Here is a 15709-nt window from a genome sequence, read left to right as displayed (position 1 = left end):
CCAGTTGTATAGCATAATACGTTCCATTTGCTCATTCACAAAGGGTTTCGGTTTTTCAGGAAATAAATGAGACAACTGTCTTTCTAGACTGTGCCGACTGGACTGCGATCAGTCGTCTCTGTGCTAGGAAAAAGTTCATCACAACAATGTACCCAAACACAAATGGAATTTAACGAAGCCAAGAGAGATGAATTTTCTGCCTGCTCTCATGAGGATGGAGCGAAAAAATAATGAGGAGGGTAGGAAGTCCAAACATAATTTCACTGTATATATATACGTTATAAGTGTTAACCAAATGTGGAAATCCCTAGCTATTTTAAATCTAGATTAAAACCACAGGCCATTTAAAGTAATCCACAAGATACAAAAATATAAATGAGGATGAATGCGTTATGCTAATTTGCAAAGAAATAATATTATTCTTTTTATATTTTCTGAGACGTCAAGACCGCTCGGGCTTGCTCTTTGTCTCAGGAATTCATTTCACAACTTGTGAATGAGTTTTTTCCGGGTAAGACGATGATAATTACATCCAATTCTCAATGAATGCACATCCGTAAGTGACACCAATGCATTGAGTACTGTCACTTTTCCTCCTTTGCTCTGGAGCAGGGAGCAACCCACGGCCATGCTCCTGCTACTGGCTGGCACCAAGGCTTGGCCAAGGAAGTGTCTTTGAAGGTCCTTGTTTTGAGAGAAAAGTAAAATGTTCACAGAATGGTTGGGTTGGAAGGAAACTCAAGGATCATCAAGCTCCAACCCCCCTGCCACATGCAGGGCCACCAACCTCCACGTTGAAGCGAAGCCCACCTGAGCACAGGGAGGTCCTGTATTGTCATTTGGTCACGGTGGAAGTGCTTATGTCAGAGCTATTCAGAGGTAGTGAGAAAGAGGATCTCCTCACAAAGACATGCTTCCTTGAGATGAACAGTGCCTCACCAACCACAGCATTTCTCATGAGCACCCTCAGCCCCAACTGGAACACCAATATCTGCGCTACTTCTAGACTGTGACTCTGAAATTTCTTTTAGCCATTATGCATACTGAAAAAAAAGCACTGTAAAATACTTAATGAGACTTTCAGTCTGGAGAGGAGGAGGCTCAGGGGAGACCTCACTGCCCTCTGTAACTACCTGAAGGGAGGCTGCGGTGAGCTGGGGGTCGGCCTCTTCTCTCATGTAACAGTGATAGAACTTGAGGGAATGGCTCCAGGCTGTGCCAGGGGAGATTCAGGCTGGACGATAGGGAATAGTACTGCTCCAAAAGAGTGGTCAGGCAGTGCCATGGGCTGCGCAGGGAGGTGTGGAGTCACCGAGCCTGGAGGTGTTCAAGGAACAGTTGGACGTCGTGATGAGGGCCATGGATTAGTGAGAACTGTTGGTGGTAGGAGGACATTTGGTCTGGATGTTCCTGTGGGTCTTTTCCAACCCTGGCAATTCAATGATTCCATGACTGCTGCACAATCAGTGGTCTGAAAACTACAGTTTGGAAAGCTGTGCTCTCAATTACAGACAGTGAGGTAAACTCATGGCATGGCACACCTTCAACAGCTAACGAAGCAACACAACCCCCAGTTACCAAAAATCAAAACTGAATCATTACAGTAATTACTACGTCTTAACACTGAACCTGTGAGTGAAAAACACAAATAAAAAACATTTCCCCACTAGCACTGATCAGATATATCCACTTTTATTCCAAGAGCACGTGCATCTATTAAAATGCAAACTAATTACTAGCTGGTTTTAGCTTAGGTTTAACTTCAGAATGCACTGACCACAGTGAAAACACTCATTATTTTTTCTTTCTGGAGGTAAAACTCTCCCAAAAGATGTTATTTTCCCTTACCAAGACAGTGCTTTGAAAACATGTTTTATTTCAGAAACCAAACTATGCAGCATTCTCCCTAGAGTAAGAAACTGGAAGTTCTGTGATAAAATCTTTTCTGGAGAGCCAGTGCAATTTCATATCAATGGTGTGCTCCTTTTCCTGCTTTCAAATGGATTACTTAAATGTTTTAAAATGTTATAACCCACAATAATCTGTTCCAGGCACCAACGAAAAGGAAGAAAAAAATTACAGAAGTCAAGATGTCGCCTGGAAGCACTTTATGGCAAACATTATAAAGATAACACAGAGCAGAGAAGCTCTGGTTCAATCCATTATAAATACCCCGTTCTTCTTAAAATCACAAAAATGTATTTATAGTAAAGAAGTCTTATGGGCTTCTTCCTCAGAAGACTTCACTTAAGTACAATTTGGCAGAATTTTTGGAAGAAGAAAAGAAGAGTTTTATAAAATATTGATGTTTTACAATCACTCTAGGCTTGATCTACTTGCTACAAAAACAAAAGCAAGGACCACATCCGCCTCTACTAATTGCACCATGGATTTTTGCTTTGGCGCTCTCCAACAGCAACACTGAAACACGAATGCTAAATCATCACTTACACAATTAATGCTTCATTAAATAATCAGGGTTTGTTCCCCGGTATGTAATTGCTTACAGAAACTTATGAGATGTTAAAAAAAAAAATAAATGGTGAAAACAACAGCAAAGCTATACCTGTATGCACAACAGGGCAAAGCTGCAGCCTGTCATGCCATCTGGAAAGCCCAGATGGACACCCTGCCTTCTGCACCCCACTCCATCTCACGACTTGGGGATGGGGCTGAATACAACAGCAACGGTCTGCATCACAGAATCACAGAATCACCAAGGTTGGAAAAGACCTCTGAGATCATCCAACCGTCCACCCACCACCACCATCTACCGCCAAATCATGTCCCTCAGTACAACATCAAAATCCTCAGCACTACAATTAATGAAGCAGCACTCCCAAAGCAGAGAGGAAACAACATGAAGCAGCTTGCTTAAATTTTCTTTCAGTGGGAAGCGTGCTTGGAAACTAGTGCTTAGAAAGTTTTGCTCTAACATGGAATTCTGAAAAATCCATTTGGATGTGGTGCTCAGAGCCGTGATTTAGCAGAGGGTTGTTAGAGTTAGGGTGGTATGGTTAGGTTGTGGTGGGACTTAATGATCTCTTTTCCAACCTGAGCAATTCTATGGTTATATGATATCAGGGAAGACCTTTCAGCTTCCCTTGTTTATCCCAACAGATAAGCTAGATGAAATAAAAAATTATTCCAGAGAGTCAATTCCAACAAACACTTCCAGTTACTCTCACCAGTGGATCAGCTGTGAGGTTTATAGCACAACTTTATCACAATTCTGTGATTGCAGAAGGAAAAATCCTTCCTTGTGTAAATTAAGCACATGTGCTGCATCCTAAGCAATACCAAGAGATGCTCTCTGGCAAATAGTGCTTAAAATGAACTGCACTCAACAACAAGAATTAATCACTATAGACAGAAGTCAGAAAGTGCCATGCTTAAAGGAAAGGCACTCAGCATCTTGTCTTCCCCATTCCCTTCCTCCTCATGAGCCAAGGAAACAACAGTTGGCAGCAGGGAAAGACCAATCTCTTCCCAGGAAAAGCTGCCATTTCCACACACTGAATCAAGCAGTACAGAGGTAATTTCTGGTACCAGAATGAGGTGTTACAGGAAAATGATTAGTGCCTCTATCCTTGCTGCAGTTAGCAGAACAATTCTCATTTTCTTTCTCTTCTGGAGCCGGAGAAAAGCAAGAGGCTCCAGTTGTGGGTACCACAGAGCAGAGTGCTGCAAAGGGCAGACTCTTTTTTCAAAGCATCTTGACTGTGCTTCTATATCCAGGCACAGTCACTGCTTCTTCAAGCCCCAGCTTGGCATCACTCGACACACAAGCAATGGTGCTGGTGGCTGAGATTTGTGTGGTCTCGGGTAAGCTCTGCTTCCTCGAAAATGTGTGGCATCATACAGGGCTTATTTAGAACCAAAGTCTCTTGGGCACACTATGTAAGTTCATTGTTTATCATTTGCTGGGGAAGTCTTCTGAGGTCAAGGTAAAAAGCAGGAGGTGATATTTGATGTAAATGTTCCAAAGCACGTTATGTGGTTGCACGGTTGCAGTGGGCCCCGCAGCGCTTTGCTGGTGGTCCGTGGAGATCTGGCTGGTGGAAGGTGCTGCCTCTCCCTGGTTCCAGCTGCTATATCATGTTTAATGTATTTTTAGCTTCTCTTAATATTTTCCTAATATTACTTTTCCATGTAAGCAATTAGTGTGGTTACTGGGGATGGCAACAGGAGCGATATTCAGCAGTCAGTGGGAGAAGAGGTGGTCTCTCCAGTCCGAAACGGAGGAGGACCTATGAGACAATCTCATGGTGACCAAGTGGGTGGAGGAACCCACCCAGGAGTCGGGGCCTTAACAACTCTATTCTTTTCCATTCCCTGGAATCAACTTCTTAAATTTCATTTTTCCCCTCTGAAATATCTGCTGACACTCCTTATTATCACTGGAGACGAAGGAAGAAGCAAGAAAGGCATGGCTTTCCCTAGGAAGTGAAAGCAGGAAGAAATACAACTTGAGATCATATTCACTTTCCCGATTAATATTATGAATGATTTAGAGTGGATGTGTATATGAACAGTAAGTGGGATAAAGAGAACTGCCCTTGGTTTTTCCAAGTTGATACATTTTTTGCATCTTAGCTTTATGAAAAGACTCTAGCAGAAATGTCTGCAGAGTTATCTCACACATCTGAGAAGCAGAAAGAAACCCGAAGAACGTCTGATCGTGACCCTCCTGATATGTGCTACTTTAACATTTACTATTGACAGAAATTGAAACGCTTCTATGACTCAAATGTTAGTCTTCGCTGCCCAACTCCGGACCCACTTACCCTCCCCTAGACTGACTACTCGAAGGAGAATCCTACAATGCCCAGGGTTGCAAAGGACCACAATGCCCATCTAGCTCCAACCCCCTGCTGTGTGCAGGTCACCAACCAGCAGCCCAGGCTGCCCAGAGCCACATCCAGCCTGGCCTTGAATGCCTGCAGGGATGGGGCATCCACAGCCTCCTTGGGCAACCTGTGCCAGTGCCTCACCACCCTCGGGGGGAAAGACTTCCTCCGAATAGTAGGTTAGCTAAACCTCCCCTCCTCGCTTCTCACAGCCTTGCAGCTGAGTGCCTTTCTACAGCTCTGCCTGCAGCTCTGGACGGAAGGAAATGCAAAGTGCAGAAGTGTTGTTTCCAGTGACACACTGTGAGCCTGCTCTGCACCTTCAGGAAATTCCCATCCATCTTCGAAATGAAAAACAGTCACTAAAAAAAGGATGTGCTGTAAATATCCCGAGCCATGACACAGCGCCTTATAAAATACAACTGTTCATAAATGGCCTGTGGAATTGAAATGCTGACACTTTCTATTAAAAGGTGCTTAGTCACAGTTCATTAAATATTTACAACGAATCATTTATTCCCTTATTTCATTGACTTTACTGTAGTTAGCAAAAGTCAAGAAAACTTCCTGCACGTGCGTGAACAGCTTGTGCATGGAAACCACAGCTCACAAAGCACACTTGACAGAGGTCGGAAGATTTGCATGTTACATGAGTGGGTCCTCCTCTTCTGTAAAAAGCCACTTGCTTCAGCTGCACTTGGACATGACTATTCCAATGAACTGGAATCAGAAGGCATTAATGATAAACTGTCATCACGCCAAAAGCGCAGACTTCAATACTATCAGAAAGCAGAGAGCCTCCGATGGACAGGACCATACATCTCCTAGGGACTGCCAAAGGCAGAGAGCTGTTAAGTTCCGTGGTTTTATGATACAGAAATCTTTCTAACACTGAAACCTCCTAATGGATTCACATGGCTACTTTCATCCAACTGCATTCTGCAGATGGATCACTCTGCAGTAACTCACAAACATCTCCACAGCTTACTATCTACTTGCACAGTCCAAGCAAGGTTATCACTGTCCCCTTGTCAATGCACTCCTGTCTGTTTGTCCTGTTCTGCCTCCTGGTTCCCACTCTTAGAATCACAGAATCACAAGCTTGGAAATGACCTCCAAGACCATCGAGTCCAACCGCCCTCCCATCACCACTGCTACCACAAGCACTAAACCAGACCTCGCAGCTCCTCATCCAGGCGCCTCTTGAACACTGCCAGGGACGGCGACTCCACCGCTTCTCTGGGCAGCCATTGCAGTGCCTGAACACTGAGAGAAAAAGTTCTTCCCCATGTCCAACCCAAACTTCCTCTGATACAACTTGAGGCCATTTCCTCAGGTCCTGCTTGTTGCCTGGGAGAAGAGGCCAAACCCGTCCTCATCACAGCCTCCCTTCAGGAGGTTGCAGAGTGCAGTCAGGTCTCCCCTGAGCTCCTCTTCTCCACGCTGAACAATCCCAGCTCCCTCAGCTGCTCCTCATCAGCCCTGTGCTCCAGACCCCTCACCATTTCGTTGCCCTTCTCTGCACAGGCTCCAGGGCCAACATCTTTCCTGTAGTGAGGAGCCCAAAACTGAACACAGCACTCGAGGTGTGGCCTCACCAGTGCTGAGTACAGGGGATGCTCACCTCCCTGCTCCTGCTGGCCATTTCTAATGCAGGCCAGGATGCCGTTGGCCCTCTTGGCCACCTGGGCACACTGTGGGCTCATGTTCAGCCGAGCATCAACCAACACCCCCAGGTCCTTCTCTTCTCCACACTCATCCAGCCACTCATCCCCAAGCCTGTAATGCTGCATGGGGTTGTTGTGCCCAAAGTGCAGAACCCGGCACTTGGCCTTGTTGAACCTCATCCCATTCACCTCAGCCCAGCGATCCAGCTTATCCAGATCCCTCTGAAGGGCCTCCCTGTCCTCAGGCAGATCCACACCACCTCCCAGCTTGGTGTCATCTGCAAACTTGCTGAGGGTGCCCTCAATGCCCTCATCTAGGTCATCAGTAACGATATTAAACAAGATGGGTCCCAGTACCGACCCCTGGGGGACACCACTTGTAAGGGGTCACCAGCTGGACTCCACTCCATTAACCACTACCCACTGGGCATGGCTCTCTAGACAGTTCCTTACCCAAAGAAGGGTAGATCTGTCCAGGCTAGGGCAGCCAGTTTCCCCAGAAGAATCCTGTGAGAGACTGTGTCAAAGGCTTTGCTGAAGTCTAGGTAGACTACATCAACAGCCTTTCCCTTGTCTACCAGGCTGGTCACCCACTCATAGAAGGAGATGAGGTTGGTCAAGCACGACCTGCCTTTCATGAACCCGTGCTGGCTGGGTCTGATCCCCTGGACACCCCGCCAGCTCCCTCAGCCTCCTAGGATGGAGCCCATCTAGTCCCATGGAGTTGTGACAGCCCAGATGGAGGAGGAGCACTGTTTCCACAACATCCTTCTGTTCCCAAAAACTGGACAGAAACTGAGGCCAGAACACAGAGTGTTCATGAGTCTCCTCACCAAATATTCAAAGCTTATTACTGTCCCTGTCTTTACTTTTAATCCAAAGTAAGTCTTGTGTAATTAATCTGATAGCTATACTTTGAGCTAGTACGCTTGACAAAAACTACATAACATGCCAATAGCAAATAGCATATTGTAACACAAAACACCTCAAGGTTATTTAAAACAAAGTGGCCTATGTGCAGCTTTTGGAGCATTTGCATTCTGACAGCCCTGCTAAGCAGAACAAATGACAAACACTGCACAGTGCACGGTGAATGACCAAGTATTCATACCTCAGACGTCACTGATAGTCATTTTCTTATGTATGCTAATGAAAGAGAATATATTTTAAATTTCATATTTGTTTCTAACTAGCAAAATCCTGATGGTACCTTTCACATCTCCCACATGTTTTACATTTCAAATTGGATCTGGACACTACTTTTAGTTACCAAAATGTGAACATGAGCAGCATATGCAATTAGCACATGCAGTGCAATTGTGCAATGCTTCTGAAAACATGAAGCCCTTTGTATCAAAGCAGTGATAACTCACCTTGAAAAGGACCACGTAAAAATGAGTGGTGTAAAATACACTTTGTCATTCTATTTCTAACAGGAGCTACTCAGGCTTGAATCAGCCTTGTTCTCAGTTTTCTGGATATAAATTTTTATCATTTATTGTAAAGCCATAAACAGGACAAATCTTCACTGTCCTTACCCATGCATTTAATGGTGTATTTTGTTGTACAACAGAAGAAACAGAGGTACCTCCCTTGGGAAAGTACTCTGTAGGACATGTACTAAATGTCTTCAGATGCTCTTCCACCAAGTAAAAATTGATAGGGTGTTGATGAGAGTAATTAATTAGCAAGCTTGATCGTGGTAAAATCAAATCTCTTTATTCCCATAGCATTCTTATGTTCCAAATAAGAGAACAGCAACTTAAGAAAGGACCAAAGAAAAGATTGCCATGGATTGTTGTGTTGAATGTGGAGAAGCCATGAAATCTCAGTGTAATCTTGCATGAAAAAAAAACCAACAAAGACTGTTTAAGTGAGAAGTTTAAGAGATAACTTCAATAACAAAAAATCATCACAGACTGCATTTCTTGTAAGTAACTAAATTGATTGTATGCTTAACAAATTCTTTCTGTACTTTCCAACTCTTCCAGATATAATCTTCCTGAATTTTTAAATTCCCCTTCCTTTAGCATCAGCTAAATATTGACAGTATCCCTGACAGATGTCACTTAAGGGACAGCCACCCTTGCTGCTTGTAACCTAATATGGAGGATTTCTAGAACGAGAACAACTCATCATCTTCGAAAATACACAAACAACATTTTAAACAATATGACTACTATCAAAATTCAATGCATGCATATATGAGACAAGTGATATTTTAAACATTACAACTCGTTGTAATCAATCTTAGATGTTAGATGACACAGCAGAAGAGTGGCACTCATCTCTATTTGCCAGGATGCCTTGAGAGCAGAGTGAACGAAGAATCACAGATGCCATCGTTACGCTGTTAAAAAGCAAACCGTATTACATTGAATACAAGGGGAGAGGGGGAAAAACGGTCTCATTAACGAAATGTTGTAATTACTGTTGTGGTTTCTGAGGCTTAGCAGGAGGGAAGCATGCACAAACTCCGAATATCTCGAAGACTTTTATGACTAGGAAAACGGAATCAGGTTAGATGAGGATACAAGGGGACCGTTTAGCTCCTGTCTTGACTTGGTTTTTATCCAGGCTGTAGACTCCAAAGGCCTTTAATCTCTTAACTACTGTTTCATTAGCATCTCTACAGAGATTCATGGCGTTTAGAATATCTGGGAGGCTTTCATGTGCTTGAGTTGAAAAGCTGAATAGGAGAAACCAACAAGCCCCAGCAAAGTAAGCTCTGGCACAAACTACCGTATCATTTCAAGTTTGTAATATATGAGCACCTTGTTCCCATGCCTGGAACTGCAAAAACATGGCAAAAAAACTATCCAAAGATGCTGACCAAAGCCAGAAAGAACAGATATTCAATATGAAATGTAAATGCCTATAATCACTTCACCAGAGGAAACACACCGACAACCCACAGGCCTGAGTGCTGCTGGATTACCAGAGAGGCTTGAGCTGCATTACAAAAGCTTTGCAGCAAATAATTGTCAAGTTAGATATTAAAGTCCTCGTAGAATCCCTCGTAAAGCCCCTGATAAAGAACACGCTAAGCAAATACGCCCTGAAGACCACTTAAACTCGCTTGCTCCTCACATGGTATAGGAAGTTCCCTCTGTCCCCATCAGCTTATTCACGAGAGACAGTCCAACGCATTTGTTTCACTTCACAGCATAACTTACATAATGGAAAACCCACACGGGTTCATGTCCTCTTACAGAATTCTTCCCGTTGAGTTAAAATGCAATTCAGTGTAAGACAGCCTGTGCTGCGCTGTCAGGAAATCACAGAATCCCAGCATGGCCTGGGTTGCAAAGGCCCACAGCGCTCCTCCAGTCCCAACCCCCTGCTGTGTGCAGGTCGCCAACCAGCAGCCCAGGCTGCCCAGAGCCACATCCAGCCTGGCCTTGAATGCCTGCAGGGATGGGGCATCAGTGCAGTGGAAAACACATCAGCAAACTCACACTAGGCAAAACGAGAGCTGCAGTGAAGCCCTCCGTGTGAGAGCCAAAGCTTCAAGGCTGTACCTCCACCAGCAGATCCCTCTGCGGCGCTGGGACGCGGCACTCGGCCTCAGAGGGCAATCCTGCAATCCTGCAGCCATCCTCACACGGGAGCTGGAGATGAAACGTTTCAAATAGCAACCTTCAGGTTCAGCAAAGTCTTTTTTCTCCCCTCTTCCTTTCGCGTTTCAACCCTCTTCTTTACCACTGTAACCATAACATACTGAACTTAAACACTTTTCATCGGCATCTAGTCCACAGAACTCAATTACACAGCACACAGAGATCAGGAAAAAGCCCCCAAGTGTGTTTGAAAACCTTTTATGATCACAATGGGCTTTACATTCAGAGAGAGGACAAAGAGAAGCCTTTCCTTTACCACATTTAAATTCCTTCATTTCAGCACACTTAGCTACAGAGCAACCACAATTAAACAGCCATCAAACATTAAAGTGCTGAAATGGCAAGAGAGTAGATACCTCCGGCACCTTTTGCCCTCCAGTGTCCCAAGTTCTGGCAAATACTTGATCTCCCCCAAACTTCTAGGCAAAGCCCTTTGAAAGCATTTCAGACGCTGATTTTATTTGCAATATAACATTTACCACAGAATAAACACTTAATATGAGACTACACCAAATATGGGAAACAACATACGGAGCGCGTCAAGCCATTCAGACATTCCTTCACTCCTAACAAAGGTACCTGAAAAACTGGGAAGGTCACATCTCTCTTTGAATGAATTGCTCTCAACGTCCTAAAGGGAAGAAATGTGCTACAATGGATCTGCAGGAGCTGTTGTCTTCAGCTTCTGAAACTTATCTATTTGTGGAGGCGCTGTGGGTGTGTGCTGGGGAAAATGGAAGGGGTCCTTCACAGGCACAGTAGGCATAGTAGTGATGGGCTGATGGTTGGACCAGACCTTTCCAACCTTAATGATTCCATGATGATTTAGATATAGAGAAAAATTATTTTACAGTGAGGATGATGAGGCACTGCAACAGGCTGCCCAGTGATGCGGCCCCTGGAGACCTTCAAGGCCAGGCTGGATCAGGTCCTGGGCAACCTGATGTAGCTGTGGTGTCCCTGTGCATTGCAGGGAGTTGGACTGGATGACCCTCAGAGCTCCCTTCCATCTCTATGGATTCTACGGTTCTATGATCCTTTAAGCCAAATCCCCCACATCCCATTACACAATGCCTTTTACAACCCACCCAATGGAATTTCCTCTTGGCCCCAATTATCACCGTTGCAAAGCTGCCATATCACTAGAGGACAGGCCACAGAGGATGCATGTCCCAGGTTGATGGCAGCACATCACCAGGGAGCTCAGGGCAATGCCCATTTTGCATACTGAGCTGCAGCCCCACCTCTGCAAGTCACTGGCCCCAAGAAAGCCACATCCGAAGCCACAGCCCGGCAGCACCTGGCCCACCACCTCACACAGGATGCCAAAGTGCTTTCAGCTTACCAATGTCAGGTGGACATCCCCACAATTTGTATAGTGCTTTTAAATAACAAAACTACAGCATCCGTCCAGACCTTGGCTGCAATGAGCGCGATGCAAAAAAAAAACCAGCGTCTCTTTTCCTGTCCTGTAGAATCATATTTTAAAAAGGAGCCTATGGGGGTGGGCAAAGCAGCAGCACCTCCTCTTCTGCAGTGCTGAGTTAATGAAGACTAATGCTGAATGTGGTCCAACTTCTCAACACAGTCATTCCATCAGGGGAGTATGCAACTAGAAGGGTTATAAAGAGGGGTTATAAATTGGTCTTCAGAGCTTGAAAAGTGACACGAAATTTCCTTTTCTTACAGCACTATTGGAAAGCTAAAGGTCTGCGAACAAAGCAACTTATTTTTACCTGGTTTCTAACTTCTGAAACTGCTGGCATAGTGCAGAGCAAAATACAAAAGTTGGGGCTGAATACATAGCATTATGCACTCCTACAGTCGATAATGCACAGGCAAATGTATTAAAAAAAAATAGGTTTTAATTGGCTTGATTGAAGCAATTGTGCAAATAAAGCACGTTCCTGGTTCTTACTTCAAAGGCTATAAACAGAAGTTGTCAAAAAATGTTTTCATGGTGACAAATCCGGTCAGCCCTCACACGTTTTACAGGAAAAATACATAGTATTTTGGTAACTTCCTTGCAAAAGCAAAACACAGCCAAGTGACCTCTGTGCTTTGTTTTATGAAGAATCAGATTCAAAAACACTCAGAAAAGAAAAGAGGGGTTGAGCTTTATTTTACAGCGGCTCCTTTGGGTCGGAAAGCAACTGAGAACCTAACAACAACTATCCAACACACCTACTTTGTTGGTGTTTTCTTTAATAGCAATCTGTAAAATCCCACTTTGGGGAAATGTATAAACCTGGTTTTGAGGTTTTTTGCCTTTTTTTCTTTTTCCCCATTTTTTAGCTAATTCAGTCTTCTAAACTTCCTTCCAACAAAGTCGTTTGCTCAGATTCTCAATGTGTGCATACTGCAACTGTACAGATGACTGTACAGATGGTTGCATGCAGCACCACACAAAGCACACTGCACATCTGAAAGAATGCAAACAGCATTCATTCAGTGTCTATGAATCCTTCCTTAAGTGCTTCATTCACAGTGAACTGCTTAATGCAGGCTCTTGCAATCCATGAGAAATTCATACATTACAAAATCCCAGCATGGCCTGGGTTGCAAAGGCCCACAGCGCTCCTCCAGCTCCAACCCCTGCTGTGTGCAGGTCGCCAACCAGCAGCCCAGGCTGCCCAGAGCCACATCCAGCCTGGCCTTGAATGCCTGCAGGGATGGGGCATCCACAGCCTCCTTGGGCAACCTGTGCCAGTGCCTCACCACCCTCTGCATGAAAAACTTCCTCCTCACATCCAACCCAAACCTCCCCTGTCTCACTTTAAAGCCATTCCCCTTGTCCCATCACCATCCACCCTCACAAACAGCCGTTCCCCCTCCTGTTCATCTGCTCCCTTCAAGTACTGGAAGGCCACAATGAGGTCTCCCTGCAACCTTCTCTTCTCCATTGGTCCAAATTCAAAAAGAAATCTCTCCAGAATGATACTTATTCCATATTTTGGGGAATTTTGTTTGAAACAGAACAAGTGGAGATGATTTTTGTTGTACATTCATAGCCATGCCCTGCCTGCCTCCCCAGGAAAGCTGTGCTTTGAGATGTACAGAATAGTTTCATCCATGTTCTACTTCTGTTTTTATATACATAACCTCAAACACACTTATTTTAAATCTAATTTGTCTTTATGTTTATAAGCACTAGAAATGTAGAGTATCATACAGAAACTGCTGAAGCTGTTTTTCTTTGAAATTCCAAGCAAGGATTTTTTTCCCTTTGCTTTGGGACACTCAGATAATGTGAGTCCTCCTCTTCACAGCCTGTACACGAGGATGGCAACCCACTGCTGATTTTCCACTTAGCAGTTCTGTAGCTGGTACACCAATCTCACATCAATCAAACCAAGTATCTCATTTTTCTGTAAGCAGGACATGCAATTCTGCTGGAGGATCTGAAAATTGCCCTAGCTTGTGGGAAATGAGGGAGTTCCACAAAGGAAGCATGCGAGGTGGTGGCTGAGAAAGTGCAGGGCAGCCAATGCTCTCACATTCCCCTGTGCTCCAGTAGGATTTCCCCAGCGTGAGGCGATGCTTCAGGTAAGTATGAAGCCGTGGACGTGCAAGATTGCAGGAGAATTCAGGCAGAGAGCAAAAGGAAAGGATTCGCTTGTGGGAGTAGTAATGGAAGCATACGTAGCCATGCTGCTCAGAGACTGGAGCTGTGCCATTAGAACATCCTCAGCCTTGAGATTACACCACACAGGTTGAAGAAGTATCCACTCCTCTTTCAGACACTGCCAACTTTCACGTCCTGTAGTTTCCCCCTTTATCTGAGAGCATCACATCTGCACCTGGTATGGAAGAAACCCGTCCACAGTGTTAGCAGGGCCATCTGAGCCTAGAGAATGATGCATGCATCTCTAGTGTCTAGCTCCAGTTATTGATGCTCCATGTGGCACCTCCTACATGTGATTGCAGCTTCTGCTGAGTGAACAAAGTTTCCTTCTTTCCTGTATCTGATATTTTCACCTATTTCAAAAAGAAATGTGAATACAGTTCAGTGCCATGAGAAGTAATGAGATAAAATACTACTCCCTCCACAATCCTAACCTGGAAACACAATAGTTGTTCCATGATCAACTTGCTTTCATGTAAAACTTCCCAGATAAGAATAGTGGAGTATTCTATTTATTCACAACTTTTTGTTCACTTTACAAGAAGGGCAAACAAAAACCCCAGGCTAAAGATGTTACTCCAAGTTGCTTGAATGACAGTTATATTTGCTTCAGTTTTGGTACCTAAACAGTACTTAAAAACTCCCATTCAAAGGTTCAGTATCCTCAAAGAAACTTCTGATGAGTCATCTGATGTGAACAGAGTAGTGATGGTATTATAAGCCCCATTAACCTATTACCATAATGAAACCATGAGGATCAGTACCATAGGTGTTCCTCACTGCTCCGAAACACAACCTGCCCTTGGCACATCCTCAATTTTGATCATACAACATCACCACAGAACTGTGTTATTTTTAAATGCTTCTTTTTAACACGCCTATTCCATTGTAATGTAACCCCCCAGAGCTTCACTTGTCATTCTGGAAAAACTGCAGAGGAAGAAACTACAGGGAACTTCAGAGCACGTTAGTATTCAACACTAATTGCTGTATTATATCCAAACTGCCACACCTCGACACTGCTCAGGAGAAATGTCCTCAAAGACCATGCAAGGCAACTCATGCAGTGTGAATTTACTTATTAATACACTTCCTTTTTAACCTCTTGCACAGAAAACATGAGGAGTATCAAACTTCCCCCCATAACCCAAACAATTCTCTGGGAAGGCCCAGAATTTGTGTATTCTACTTTTGCAATCCAAAAGCTCCCTAAGACCTTTCTTATGCGTCACTGAATGCAACTGAAGCACAAAAGGAATCTTAATGGCAACTTTGGTTTTCAAAATGGGAATCTGAGATTCATCTTCTATCTGCCATGTATACATTTATGATCTTTCACGTGTTGACGGCTTTATGACAGCAGCACAACAATCACAATCTCCTTCCACATGATGTTTAGGATTGCAAAAGAAAACCAAAGAAACGTTAAAGAAATCACCCAAGTACAAGGCTCCCAAAGTACAAGGCTCCCTGTACACTGCATTTGCAGTCTGGGTAATTGCATGGGAATGCATTATCAGCACAGAGTCAGGAGCACAGTCCTGAGGAACCAAGCCTCGGGCTTGAAAAGAGACAAACATAAAGAAATACATATACATAAATTAAGAACAAATCCAAGTGAGGTCTCTTTTTTTCTGTGCTAAGCATAGAACCACTGACTCTACCTCTGATACCAGGCTGGATTGCCCCGACTCTTCTGGCATCATCTGTAAACTCCAAAATCCTACATCCATCAGATTAAAAAAGAAGCATTCAGTTAAAGAACTTCCATAACGGCTGCAACGTTTACATTTAATTGACCAACTCATTATTAATATTTTCCCAAAATCTACTTTACTCCTTGAAGTCTGTGGTTCTTCTCAATACAGAAAAAATGGGTAACTCCCACTGCAATGACCACAGTGCAATGCTTTGTTTCTCTTCTGAAGAGAGCCCTGGTTTCCATGA

General features: G+C 44.0%; 1 protein-coding gene across 3 annotated transcripts in view; it reads right to left on the bottom strand.

Annotated features, from left to right (window-relative positions):
* The window catches only part of SUPT3H (SPT3 homolog, SAGA and STAGA complex component), a 154613-nt gene extending 144463 nt beyond the window's left edge, over nucleotides 1–10150 (bottom strand). For 2 of the 3 annotated variants that reach the window (XM_042832700.1, XM_042832701.1), the window contains exon 1: nucleotides 10039–10054. Coding sequence is in view for 1 of the 3 variants with exons in the window: in XM_042832702.1 (XP_042688636.1) it covers nucleotides 10039–10115 (77 nt within the window). In the remaining 2 variants the exon portion in view is untranslated. Of the gene's footprint in view, nucleotides 1–10038 lie in introns of all 3 variants that reach the window. The other variant, XM_042832702.1, reaches the window with a different exon arrangement.
* Nucleotides 10151–15709: the final 5559 nt, after the last annotated feature.

The sequence above is a fragment of the Centrocercus urophasianus genome, unplaced genomic scaffold (assembly GCF_019232065.1).
Source record: "Centrocercus urophasianus isolate 14NV4802_14NV808 unplaced genomic scaffold, USGS_Curo_1.0 seq_39, whole genome shotgun sequence".
Lineage (NCBI taxonomy): Eukaryota > Metazoa > Chordata > Aves > Galliformes > Phasianidae > Centrocercus > Centrocercus urophasianus.
Note: the sequence above shows the minus strand (reverse complement) of the source record. Positions and strands in the feature narration are given on the sequence as shown.